Here is a 13,578-nt window from a genome sequence, read left to right on the forward strand (position 1 = left end):
AGATGGAGCTGACCATCCAAAGACCCCTTAAATAAGAGAGGGTTGGCAGTAGGAGGGTTCAGCTAGAGTACCAGATGGTTCCTTCACTGAGCCACTCAATAAATATTTATTGAGGACCTACTAAGTGTAAGCACTCTGCTAGGCACAGGGATCCGATGGTGAATAAAAAAACCTGCCCTTGAAGATAGTACAGGCTAGTGGGGGAGGACGGTCCATCCTGGTGGGAAAGTAAAACCCAGAGTTAGAGGGGGCGTGGGTGCACGTGCTGAGAAGGAGGAGTGTGGGGACAGAGGCCAGTCCCCCAGAGCTGACAACAGAAATGGTCTTCATCCTCCCAGAATCTCCAGGAATACACTGCACATCTGGAAATGCAACTTGGCAATCCAGCTGTGGCCCCCAAGCCCTGTCTTTCGCCCTGTCCTCAAACTCTCAGGTACCGGACGTTGGTGCCCAAAAACAGGAAGTCCTAGGAGAGACAAGACAGGACAGGATGGTAAAAGCATCCTCTACTCCAAAAAGATGCATCTCTGATTTAAAGGGAGGCCCACGTCTGGGGAAGCACAAGCTCTGCCAGAAAGCAGGTCAGTGCGTAAAACGAGCGTGTGCCTCTGTTCCCGAGGCCTCCATAAAGCACAGCTTTTGCCAGCTACCTTCTCTAAGGGGGCAATTAATCTGTCATCTCCCAAGCTGCTGCTTCCTGGCAGACCTCATAAACGTCCCCTGTGTCACCTAAATTCTCTCTCCTTGGTGAATAAGACCAAACTGTGAGCTGCTGGGGTTTATTCTCCTACTTCCTCATAAGTTTCCATCACCAAAGGGGTGGGAATTCTGAACTCAGAGCAAAATCCAATTCTTTCCCACAGCAACCATCCCCTGCCTTTGGGGGTCAAACACATGGGCAGAGCTGACCTCAAATTTTTATTGGATATGATAGTATATACAGTTGACCGCTGAACAACTGCGGGGTTAGGGGCACCGATGGGTGGGAAAATCCACGTATAATTTAGAGTCAGCCCTCCGTATCCGCGGTTCCTCGCGGCCGCAGTTCCTCATACACAGATTCAACCAACTGCAGAGATGGTGTAGTACCATAGTATTGTATTTATTATTGAAAAAGACCTGCGTATACACGGACATGGGGCCATTCAAACCCGTGTTGTTCAAGGGTCAATTTCTAATGACTTCCATGGTGCCAAACTGAGCTAGAAGCTCTAATCTTCATAACTGCCCAGTGAGGTCTGGGCTACACCCCACTTTACACAGGAGAAAACTGAGGCCAACTGCATGAATCGTCACTCAGTCCTTGCTTTGAACAATGATCTGTCTCACTCCTTATAAACTCTCAACAATAGTTGGATGTTGAGTATCTCTGGACACAAAAGGGCTCGGGATATTTGTTTTTCAAATGTCTCAGTTGATCTCTGTTTCAATGTTCCTATCACTCTGCTGCCTGTCCCTCTCTTTAGTAGCTGTTGTTTGCTGGATGTTGACTATGCACCAGGCACAAAGCAGCATCTCCTTTAATGCTCACAAGCCTGCCAACCCAGTCATCCCACCTTACGGATGCTCTTCTAGAAAGATAACCTGAACCGTGGGGCACAGATGGCGCATAAAATGCTTGGTCTGAAGAGTGGAGAGTCTGGTGAAGGATCAGACATATTCCTTGGTATTCAAATAGTTAAGTAAATTATGGTCCCTTGCATGCTTGGGACAGAATTTAACATTGGTGGGGGAAGGGAGACTAGACTGCAACCAAAAGAAAACAGGTCTGAGCGCTAGCAAGGCAACTATCCATAACAAGAAAACAATTTCAAAAAATGCTTGGAGGAGACAAAAGGCTGGAAGGAGGTACACCAGAAGTCAAGCTATGAGTGTGGTGGGGCAATGGGTCTCTGAGGGACGGCACACCAAACATGTATCTATTAATACATCAAAGCTCTTCCACTTAAGAAATTTTATTTTATTTAATTAATTAATTAATTTTGGCCTCACCACACAGCTTGTGGGATCTCAGTTCCCAGACCAGGGATTGAACCCGGGCCCTCAGCAATGAAAGTGCCGAGTCCTAACCACTGGGCCACCAGGGAATTCCCAAGAAATTAGAAGAAATTTTAAAAACTTACAAATGGCTTTCAGAACCTGAGCTGTTGGCATGGCTAGGATTGCTGTATTTTTAAAACGAGCTGGTCTTGAGGTTCTCCCAGGTCACCCACGGCCGGGGGGCGGGGTGTGACACAGGTTGTGTCAAATCCCTCCTGCCCCCATAGAGATGCCACTTCTAAAGGACACGCGGACGGCTCCATGGCATCCAGCTGACCCTGAACCATCCCACCCCCGTGGAGGCTTTCCCAGCTGCAGGGCTGGGCTGGGTCCCACCCACTGAGTTATAGCCTGCAAACCAGGAAAGCTAACCAACCCCCCCTCCCCAGTTCCTCAGAACCCTGCTGAACCCACTCACCTTGTGGATCTGGAGAACAGGGTCATAGAGCTGAATACGCTTTAGCAGAGGGAGGGGGAAGCCTTCTGCCAACTTATCTAGAGGTTGCAGCAGAACATCGAGAGAGATTTGTTAATAAATAATTACAGAGAAAATTGTACACCAAGAAGTTCCTCTCTGCAAACCCTATACATGGTATATTCCCATTTAATTACCACCAAAGATTGGGATTATTATTCCCATGTTACAGATAAGGAAATTGAGGCATAGAGTGGCCAAGTAACCTGTCCTAGGTTCCATAGCTAGAAAGTGGAAGAACTGGGATTTGATACCAGACAGACTGACAGACGAGCCTGAGCCCTCAGCCGTGGTGCTCTGTGGAGACAGTGGCAGGGATGGGGCAGCGTCTACTCATGATAAGAATCCAGTGGGCATTTGCTCTCTGCCCCCCACCTGCATCCTGCTTTCTACTGTAGCCAAATGAAGCAGGGTCTCTTTAAGCTTTATTTTTTGACCAGGGAGATGGCAACTAACTGGGGAATGTGATTTTAGAGGTGGGCTGCCTTGTACCCTGTATATTAACTTGGTTCTCAGTCTCACCTGTCACTTCAGGGTGTGTGTGGGCACTTCTGTGAGCCCCTCTTTCTCTCTTAGGAGGAGGTTTACTGTGTTCCAAAAACTGCCCCTATCCTCAACCCTCCTTAGAGGCCTGGAATGAGGTGAGGCCGACTTCAACACTCCCGTCTCACAGACAGGCCACTGAAGCTCAGAGAAGAGAAGTGACTCGCCCAAGGTCACACAGCCTGCAGGAGAGCCCTGGTCCCAGCTTTCTTTCCCCGAAAGAGCAGTGTCCACTTTTGACTTGGAAAAATCCATAGTGATACTTACCATTGACCTTGGGGTAGAGGGTGCTGAGAAGGTAGTAATTGAGCAGCGCCTCCAACAGCTCCACCTGGTGGAGAATAGGAGAGGTACACCATAACCACATGTACCATCTTGCCCACCAACAAACCTCCACAGAGGCCACCCCGTGGGTGGGGTGGTTTTGTATGTGCTGACATGGCAAAAGGCTTGAAAAAAAGCAAATTTCAGGTAGATACCTACATCATGCTACTACTTTATAAGATAAAACTATTTTGAGATGCACATTTATACATGTACAAAGGGATAGAAAAATTTGGAAGTCTACACACCCAACTATCTATCCTCCAGGAAGAACATCAAGGTTTGGCTTAGCCTTATCTTTAGTAGTTAATTTTTCTTTTTACAGTGGAAATGTTTTCCCAAGTTACTTATATAATACAAAAGATTTTTAAGTCAAAACAAAAATTATGAAACCCAACTTTTAACACTCACTATGTGCCACGTATAGGGCTCAGAGCATTACATCTACACCTGATTCAATTTTCACTAGAACACTTCGAAGTTAATATTAATGTCCCCATTTCACAGATAAGAAAACCGAGGCCCACAGAATGAAAGTGACTTGCTAGAAATCGGGCAGCAGGATCTGAATTTGAATCCAGATTTACCTGATTCTACAGGTCTTATTTTATTTTATTTTATTTTTTGCGGTACACGGGCCTCTCACTGTTGTGGCCTCTCCCGTTTCGGAGCACAGGCTCCGGATGCGCAGGCTCAGCGGCCATGGCTCACGGGCCCATCCGCTCCGCGACGTGTGGGATCCTCCCGGACCGGGGCACGAACCCGTGTCCCCTGCATCGGCAGGCGGACTCTCAACCACTGCGCCACCAGGGAAGCCCTACAGGTCTTATTTTTTACAGTCGATGTGCTGAAAACATGATAGGATGTCTTTTTGTGACTCTTTACATATGAATAATTTACTTCACAGAACATTTTTACATGCCATGCACAGATACAATATTAGTGTGTCATTATTGACTTTAGCCTTTGTTCTCTGAAAGGAGTCATCCTTCAGGGTCCCTGTGGGCAATGTTTCTCCCCACACTTGATGTACTTTTTCCACTTCTACTTGAGGGAAAGTCTGGGAAGTGGGGGGCAGGTAAAGTGTGGTCAGAGGGAACCAGTATCCATAGGATGGTAAAAAGGAAGCCAACTACTGTAGATGAAAGTCTTTCCATCTCCTCCTTGGCTTGCCAGCAGCTGCCATCACCCCACCTTCCCTCTTTTCAGAAATCTCTCCTCGACTGTTTCAGCCCACATAAAACTTCCCATTCTTTTTCCTCTTTGTGGAAATCATCTTTTGGTTTTGCCTGCCCAGCACTCAATTCCTTTTGTTTTAATAATAGTCCCTATTTTCTCCTGGGGAACCCTCCTTTCCAGTCTCAGTCCGTGTGGTTTGGGACTGCAAATCCTGGCTTGGGGAGTGTAGATTAAACCCAAGCCCAGCCAACTGACCTTGTCCAATTTCCGACCACGTGATTGGCTAAAGAATGGGCACATGACCAAGATTAATCCAACGAGGGCTTTTTTTTTTTTTTTTTTTTTTTTTTTTGGGTTAAAAAAAAAAAAAACTACAGGAAATTTGTGAGTTTTCCACCAGTGGGAAGAACCTGCCTGAGAATGAAGCCAACACAGATGAAAGCAGAATGGAGAGATATTCTTTTTTTTTTTTTTTGGAATATTTATATTTTTTCTTTCTAAAAAATTGAATGAAAGATTCTTTAAATTCTGTAGTGATCTACAATTTTTAAAAGTTTCACACACATGATTTTATATAATCCCTTAATAACCGTTTTCCCCCTATCCCTATATCGCCCCTCTCCCCTTCCCTTGGAGATTCTTGATGTACTAATTTGAACACCTGGATCCAGCTATGCCTGAAACCTCTAGCCTTAGCTTTTTTGTTTTTGTTTTTTGGTTATGATCTTATACATTCCTTCTGTTTGCTTAAGACACTTTTAGTTGGCTTTCTATTCTTTGCAGTTAAAAGAATTCTGTCCAATAGATGATTTAATTATACTGTCTTATATTGGGAGGTAACTGTTCCTCTGCCCTATGGTTCCTGTCTTCAAGAACTTCTATGCTTTTCTAGGGCAGAGAGTAACTCTTCTCCTTTTCTATTTTCTATTATAGGTGCCAAAGCATTGTTTAGTAAATACTCTAAATTAATTATTACCCTAATCATTTCATAAATAAAAACAATAATAACTTACATTGAATACTCCAACTTTAGATTCTTTCAGTTCCACTTGTATCCTATAACAAATCAGAGAAGATTCAGAGATGTGGGCATTATGTTCAAGGGGAACCTAAGCAATGTAGGGATCCCCAGAAAGGAGGAGACACCAGCGTGAGAAGGCACAGGGCCAAGGGTGTGGTAGCAGTGAGAGTGAAAAAGGTGATTGAGGAAACAAAAACAATGATACAACCTTATTGGGAAGACTTGCAGAGGGGAAGTGTGTAGCATAAAAGAACTTAGTCTCTATAATTTCAGGAAGTCAATATTGCTGATGTCTAAAATTCATAGATTAAGAAAAAAAGCAGTATTAGTAAATTCTTTAGAAATTTGGAAGTAATGGGGGTTAGGTGAAAAGGAAGTTTATGGAGGCAGATCCAGTTGGCCAAAGGAATTGGGCCAACTGGGGTAAAATTTAACTTTCCTTCCCAAACCGTGGGCCCCACGGTTTGACAGGGGGATCTGGTTACATCCCACCTCCAGCTACAGGGAATCAGCTGAAGCGTCAGATGGAGCCCAGTTGAGCGCCCCCCATGTAAGTCACGAGGCTGACTTACTTTTCTGGCTTCAGGAATCCAGTGATCTTGCTGGTGTTGAAGGTCAACATGACAGACACATTAGTGGCCTGGTAATTCCAGTAGAAAGAAACAGGTCTAAATAAGGAGGTTGTCATGTACAGAACGGATAACTATGAGGACCTGCTGTCTCCTCTAAGCAAACATCTCACTGAGTTAAAGCAGGAACTTGCCCACTAGATTAGACTCCCAGGAAGCTCATCATGGGTGCTCAATAAACATTTGAACTTGGACTTGAATATTTTTACTTGAAATTCCTGACTATGATAGCAATTAAACTTTGAACATACTACCAAGAGAAGGTATAGAGGCCTATGCCTGGAGATCTCTAAAGGGACCATTTCTAGCTATCTCAGGGCCAAGATTCAGCCCGAGTAAATAATAATAGCTTATGTTTTAATTTAAAATATATTGGGGACACGTAGTTTTTCAGGGCAGAAGTCTGGTGTGTTCCCCTTTGCCTGGCAAAGCAATAAAGCTATCCTTTTCTGCTTTACCAAAATAATAAAAATAATAAATAATAAAATAAAATATATTGACAACAATTTTTATAACAATAACAACAATATCAAATTGCAGATATAACATCTGGGAGCAATTACTCTTCTAGAAATTTGTCTTGCTGAGTTTCAAACCTGGAACAAGAGAGCAAAGTTCTCCATCCCGTGAGCAGGACCCCCAAAAAACTCAGAATCCCTTCTCTGTTTGACAGGGTCCATTGAGAAGGGAGACACAACTCAATATTTAACCAAGAGGGAATTTCATACAGGGGATTGGTTATACAAATGATGGAATTGCTGAGAAGTTAAAAAAGAGTTGGAGAGGCAACTCAGAGATTAGCAGAGGTGGGAAGCTGCTTCCACCCCAGGACTGGAGGAACAGAGGGAGGAATTCGGGAGGCACCATGGAGGAGACACAGTCAGTGCCTGAGTCTCTGTCCAAGAAAAAGAGAGAAGAAGAAATACTCTGGCTTCTTCCTTCCTCCCACCCTCTGTTCTCCTGACAGTGTCTTCCATTGGCTGACCTAGCTGGAAGTCAGTGCAAGGAAGCCTGGGAAATGTAGTCTTCAGGGGTCAGATACAGATACAGAGCAGAGCAACAGGTCAAAGATCCCCTCTGCCTTCCTCCCCACAATAGCCCAGACTCACTTAGTTGGGCAAACATACATTAAGCAAATAAACCTGCAAACAGCTACATTGGTATCTTTACAATAACTCCTATGAGGAAAAATAATAGGGTGCCACAAGGAAAAAAAAATGACAAGGGGCCTAAGGTAGATCAGGGGTAAGGGCAACCAAGAAAGGCCTATCTGAGGAAGTGATACTTAAGCTGAGATCTATCTTAAGGAATTAGCCAGGTGCAGAGTGGGGGAAAAAGCATGTAGGAAAAGGGAGCAATGTTTGCCAAGCCTTTGAACCTTACCACACCAAGCCGGAAGACGGGCTCCTTGACGGAGCTGGGCAGGAGCACAGAGGCCTCAATCTCCATCTGGGCAGCTGAGGACAGATTCCCAGGGCTGAAGTTCAGGAACGGGGCAGAGACCACTGTGCCTTGGAGCGTTAAGTTCATGTTGGGGTACAGTCTGGCTAACTGAGGGCAGAATGAAGAAATTATGTCAAGAGGAGGAAACATGCAGGTTTGCTGGGAGAACCTTGAGGGAGTCAGATCAAGCTGAGGACACTTCTTGGTTGGTTTAATTTCCACAAAATGCTCTGTGCCTTTTTCTCTTGAAGGTATAACTGGACATCCTTCCACGTCAGACATACGGAGTCTGTGTCACTTATCTCATGGATGCATTGTATTCCACTGTGCATGGGTACTGCAATTGATCTAACATTATTGCACATCAAGTTGTCTCCAAGGTTTTGCCATTTTAAAGACCACTCTCCTGTGTACCCTTGGCTATTATTTTGGGGGATACATTCCTAGACATGGAATTGCTGAGTCCAAGGGCAGGGATTTTTTTTTTTTTTTTTTGGCGGTACACGGGCCTCTCACTGTTGTGGCCTCTCCCGTTGCGGAGCACAGGCTCCGGACGCGCAGGCTCAGTGGCCATGGCTCACGGGCCCAGCCGCTCCGCGGCATGTGGGATCTTCCCAGACCGGGGCACGAACCCGCGTCCCCTGCATCGGCAGGCGGACTCTCAACCACTGTGCCACCAGGGAAGCCCCAGGCAGGGATATTTTTAAAGCTTCTGCCAGTTATTGATTGCCAAGCTGTTCTCCAGAAAGATTAGGCTCATGTCTTTTTCACTCCACACCCCTCCCTGGGCAATGGGTGAGAGCTCTTTTTTTCTCTATACCCCCATCACACTCAGGTAACTGCACATGCAAAGCCCAGACACCCCTGTTTCTGAAGCACAGCACGCCTAGATCCCACCATTTCAAAGAGCTGGCAATTTTCCTTTTAATTAGAATTTATTTTGGGGTCAAGACTGTTCCTTTTACGGGGGAAGTTGGTGGAGGAACGACAGTCCCATGAGCCTTTTGGTTATGCAAATATAAAATCTACATTCAGTTGTAAAAGGGAGATCTTTAGAAGGTTGAGGAGGTAAACCACTTGACCAAGAAGGTGACCCGAGCTGCTTCTGTGTCAGGTTGATTATGATGTGAGCAGGAAGGGAGAGGGAGAGTTTCCTCCTCTTTCTGGGCAAAAGGGATGTTGGAACCAGGATGAAGCCAAGGTCCCTCTAAAGCTAGCGCCGACAACATGGTGGCAGGTTGGGCTTTTGTGGGGCTCTAGGGAGGGAAAGGGCCTGCTGTGAGGGTATGTTATGGAAGGACGTGACCCAGGTCCCGCAGTATTTAAAGTTCAACCATTTTCCCACCGTTATAATTCCTCTCAGCCATCATCAAGCCTTCTGCAAGGAACTTTAAACACTACAACCTGTCTGAGCTGTGTCTTGGGGGGACTCAGAAGGTAGGGGAGAGGCGACAGGACAGGTGGATTTCTGTGGGATTAAATGAGATATGGAACATGAAGAGCTTAGTCCAGCAAAGACCAAGCTACAGGGTTATTCACTGCAACACTGATGTAGCAAAAGACTGGAAACAACGTAAATGTCCTTCCATGGGGGACTGATTACCCAAACTATGGTCCATCCATAATACAATGGCAGACTGGATTCCCAAGAAAACAAGAGTGAGGAAGCTCTTTATCTACCTACATGGAATCATCTCCTGGTATACTAAGGGAAAAAGTAAGGTACAAAATGGAGTGTAAAATATACCTCCATTTGTGTAAGAAAATGGAGGAAAGACATACATTTGTTCACATATACTAGAATAGCCCCAGAAAGATGTGTACGATCTGACAATATTGATAGACTCAGGGTGTGAACTGGATGTTTAGGGGACAGGAGTGGATGGGACTTTCCACTCTATAACCTTCTATGTCTTCTGAATCTTGAACAGTGAGAATTTATTATCCATTCAAAAAATAATTTTTTCAAGCGCCAAGAACAGTGCCTGACCCCTAGTACGCCCTCTGTAATTGCTTGGTGTTATTAATTAGGATACATTTTGTGGGACATGTCGGCATTCCTTGGTATTGTCAGAGATCATCAACAAAAGACTGGGCAGCCTGTGGTCCCACAAGACACAGGGCTCAGGTCTCTGTTATCTGGGCCTTGAAGGGAAGGGAGTCCCCAAACCTGTAGCACCACGGCCTTCACTGGGGGCCCCACTGCTGGCCTTCTGACTCTTGGTCAAGCTGAGAGGAGTGTGGAGGTTTTAAAGAAAACCCCTGAAGTATTGGGGGCTCAGCCTGCACCCTGAGGGCTGAGGGAAGCCTTACCCGGGGGCAGAAGGCGCGGAAGGACTTGGTGGTCAGTCGGATGTGAGAAGTAGGCGGAACCTGAGGCAAAGGGACACAAAGAAGTTTTAGGTGCTCCGGCCGGAGCCGAAGGTCTGAAGAGAGTTGGGGAAGTGGGGGGATATTCAATCATGTAGCTTCTTTTTTTTTTTTTTGCGGTACGCGGGCCTCTCACTGTTGTGGCCTCTCCCGTTGCGGAGCACAGGCTCCAGAAGCGCAGGCTCAGCGGCCATGGCTCACGGGCCCAGCCGCTCCGTGGCATGTGGGATCTTCCCGGACCGGGGCACGAACCCGTGTCCCCTGCATCGGCAGGCGGACCCTCAACCACTGCGCCACCAGGGAAGCCCAATAATGTAGCTTCTTGACTGCTCCGGGTTACCATGGCAACGGCGAGACGCCTGTTCTGCATCCACCATGAGCACACGAGTCCTTGGGATCCTGCCTGCTCTCCTTGGGCCATAAGTGACACTCACGACTCAATCAGAGGATCCACAAGGTGAGATTTTCAATCACGCAGATCTAGGTTTGACTCTTGGCTTCGTGACTATGTGATGTCAGGTGAGTGCCTTTACCTCTCTGAGCCCCAACTTCCTCACCTATAAGATGGAGATAATTATAGTCCCCACTTGTTGGGTCACTGTGAGGGCTAAGGGAAATGGTGGGTACAAAGCATCTAGCCCAAGGCTTAGCACACAGTGAGCGCTCAGTAAAACACAGCTACCGTGATCCCACCCACTGAAAGAAAGGACTGTACCACAGGTGGGAAGGGTGACTCAAACATGGCCATAGAAGTAAAAGGCCTGGGTATGGGGGAGTCAAAGGACACATGTCACTCCATCCGTCACTGCTGGTCCTCAATTTATTACCAGGGTAGGCTGGACCATCCAGTTTGGACTGCACTGTGTTTCCCCCACCCTCCCTACATCGTTCACGAGGCCTCAGCTTTTACAAAGAGCTACAAGAAACATCCATCTAAACCCCAGAGATACTAAAGAAACGGAAAGAAATATTAACCACGTGATCCACTCTAAAATTCAGTAACCTTCATACAAAGCCACATCTCTTTATACAAAGAGACAGTTATTTCAGCGCTAAGTGCTCGGAAGACTTTGTCTCTCCTTTTTGCTGTGAATCACTAAATCATGTACCCTTTCCATTTTGGCTACAGGAAGCTCCTGCACAGATTCGTGATATTAAAAAAAATCAATTTGGGGGCCCAGTGTCTTTATAAAATTGTGCTTTACTTTTAACTTGGTCTTTATTTTCTATTCTATGTAACTTTTGCATTTATCAGTGTATCTATTGTCCTGCCCCATTCACTAAAATCTTTTTTAAAACCTCCACAGACCATCAGGATGAAAGAAAGTATGAATTAGAATAACAGATCGAGTCTGGAGGGAAAAGTAAAAGACAGACAAGCAAGCCACAAAGTCTTCCACAATTGTTCTAGGGGAGAAAGAACTTTGACTTTGAGCTCTCTGGCAGCCAAAGTGAAAAGGGAAATCGTACTAACTTATATTTTCCTGCTCTTGATATTTCTTCTTAGTCATAATTTACTATTTCACTGATGTAAATGTGTGGAAAGGAAAGAAGGAAGGAGACAGTGTCATTTGTGGGAGATATTGTGCTATGATTCTCACCATGTCATCTGTGATGGAAAAGTTCAGGTATCCCACTTTGTGATAAACTAGGCTGGCGGTGTTGAAGACATAATTAGAGATGGCAAAGTAGACCATTCGGCTGTGTTCTTCTGGAAGGCTCATGACAGGCGCAAGGAAGGCAACCGGGGAGCGGTGATCACGGCTAAAAATTTCACCCTGGAGAGAGAGATAGAATCCATTTGAACTTTTCTAAGTCTATCCCAGGGCTGGACATCTGAGCTAAGTAGTTGCCTACAGAGTCTGATGAGGGAACACGGACTGGAGGCACTGCCTGAAACTCCACCATTAAATAAGTTTTCCTTGGAATCTAAAAAAAAAGGGTACAAATGAACTTATTTACAAAACAGAAGTAGAGTCACAGATGTAGGAAACAAACTTATGGTTACCAGGGGATAAGGGAAGGAGGTATAAATTGAGAGATTGGGACCGACATATACACACTACTATATATAAAAGAGATAACTAATAAGAACCTGCTGTATAGCACAGGGAACTCTACTCAATGCTCTGTAATGACCTATATGGGAAAAGAACCTTAAAAAAAGAAAAAAAACGGGGCTTCCCTGGTGGCGCAGTGGTTGAGAATCTGCCTGCTAATGCAGGGGACATGGGTTCGAGCCCTGGTCTGGGAAGATCGCACATGCCGCGGAGCAACTGGGCCCGTGAGCCACAACTACTGAGCCTGCACGTCTGGAGCCTGTGCTCCGCAACAAGAGGCCGTGATAGCGAGAGGCCCGCGCACCGCGATGAAGAGTGGCCCCCGCTTGCCACAACTAGAGAAAGCCCTCGCACAGAAACGAAGACCCAACACAGCAAGAATAAATTAATTAATTAATAAAACTCCTACCCCCCAACATAAAAAAAAAGAGGATATATGTATATGTATAACTGATACACTTTGCTGTATACCTGAAACTAACACAACATTGTAAATCAACTATAATCCAATAAAAATTAAAAAATAAAAAGGATGTTTTCCTTTGGATCAAAGTATGTATCCAGAATCCCTTAATGAAACGATCCGCAGAAGCTTTGGTCTATTAACCTATAGGACCTCCTGGCCAGCTCCTCTACACCACTGAGGGCCAGTTCTGATTGACCTCACCTGCTTGGTGGGAAAGGTGAAAGAGGGGAGGAAGCGGGAAGGGAAGTTTCAAGGCCTAAGTGATGTAAGACAGCGTGGGAGGGGCTTCCTTTGTGGCGCAGTGGTTAAGAATCCGCCTGCCAATGGAGGGGACACAGGTTCGAGCCCTGGTCCGGGAATATCCCACACGTCGCGGAGCAACTAAGCCCGTGCGCCACAGCTACAGGCACAGCCAAAAAAAAAAAAGCTTAAAAAAACAAAAAAAGACACCGTGGGAGGATCCTGGCTCTGGGAACACCCCGCAGCAATCCATATCGCCCTGCCCTTGACACAGTGGGAACCACGGGGAGATGAGGACAGATCTGAAGCTAGGAGAACAAGAGGCCCCAGGAAGGGCTGACCCTGAGGCGACCCCGCACTGGGCCTGGACCCCCCCCCCCCCCCCCCCCCCCAGACCCTTTTACCTTAAGCATCACGTCCAGTATTTCCGCTGTTGCCTGAGGGGCCTCCATTAAGCTGTAATCAATCCCAGCGAAAATGTCCATCTCCATGGTGACTGAACGGGGGAAGGGCAGAATTAGGAGGCAGACTGAGGGAGAAGGGGTGAGGGCTCTGGCTGACCCACACTCTCTGTGACTTTCTTCAGAGCCCCCTGCCCCTCTACCTTAAGACCCTCCACCCAGCCCAGTGCTGGGGGCAAAGAACTCCTTTGCCAAGAAAGAGTTGACATGGGTTCTTCGGTTCCACTGGTGATTTATCCACAAGGGGGCTGGTATGCTTAGCCCAGAGCCGGAGCAGTTTCCAGAGCCTCACATACTCAGACACACAGTCACACACACACACACACA

The 13,578-nt window shown here is 46.2% G+C and overlaps 1 protein-coding gene across 1 annotated transcript in view; it reads right to left on the bottom strand.

The window, feature by feature from the left end:
* Window positions 1-89: 89 nt before the first annotated feature.
* LBP (lipopolysaccharide binding protein) overlaps window positions 90-13,578 on the bottom strand; it is a 27,329-nt gene continuing 13,840 nt past the window's right edge. Inside the window, exons 7-15 of the mRNA XM_027078318.1 lie at window positions 13,195-13,286; window positions 11,626-11,802; window positions 9,968-10,027; window positions 7,595-7,762; window positions 6,155-6,222; window positions 5,575-5,617; window positions 3,326-3,389; window positions 2,459-2,535; window positions 90-466 (exon numbers count right to left, since the gene is read on the bottom strand). Coding sequence (XP_026934119.1) covers window positions 422-466; window positions 2,459-2,535; window positions 3,326-3,389; window positions 5,575-5,617; window positions 6,155-6,222; window positions 7,595-7,762; window positions 9,968-10,027; window positions 11,626-11,802; window positions 13,195-13,286 — 794 coding nt within the window. The 3' untranslated portion in view covers window positions 90-421. The remainder of the gene's footprint in view (window positions 467-2,458; window positions 2,536-3,325; window positions 3,390-5,574; window positions 5,618-6,154; window positions 6,223-7,594; window positions 7,763-9,967; window positions 10,028-11,625; window positions 11,803-13,194; window positions 13,287-13,578) is intronic.

The sequence above is a fragment of the Aethalodelphis obliquidens genome, unplaced genomic scaffold (assembly GCF_003676395.1).
Source record: "Aethalodelphis obliquidens isolate GAN/ISIS:26980383/991018 unplaced genomic scaffold, ASM367639v1 scaffold42, whole genome shotgun sequence".
Taxonomy (NCBI): domain Eukaryota; kingdom Metazoa; phylum Chordata; class Mammalia; order Artiodactyla; family Delphinidae; genus Aethalodelphis; species Aethalodelphis obliquidens.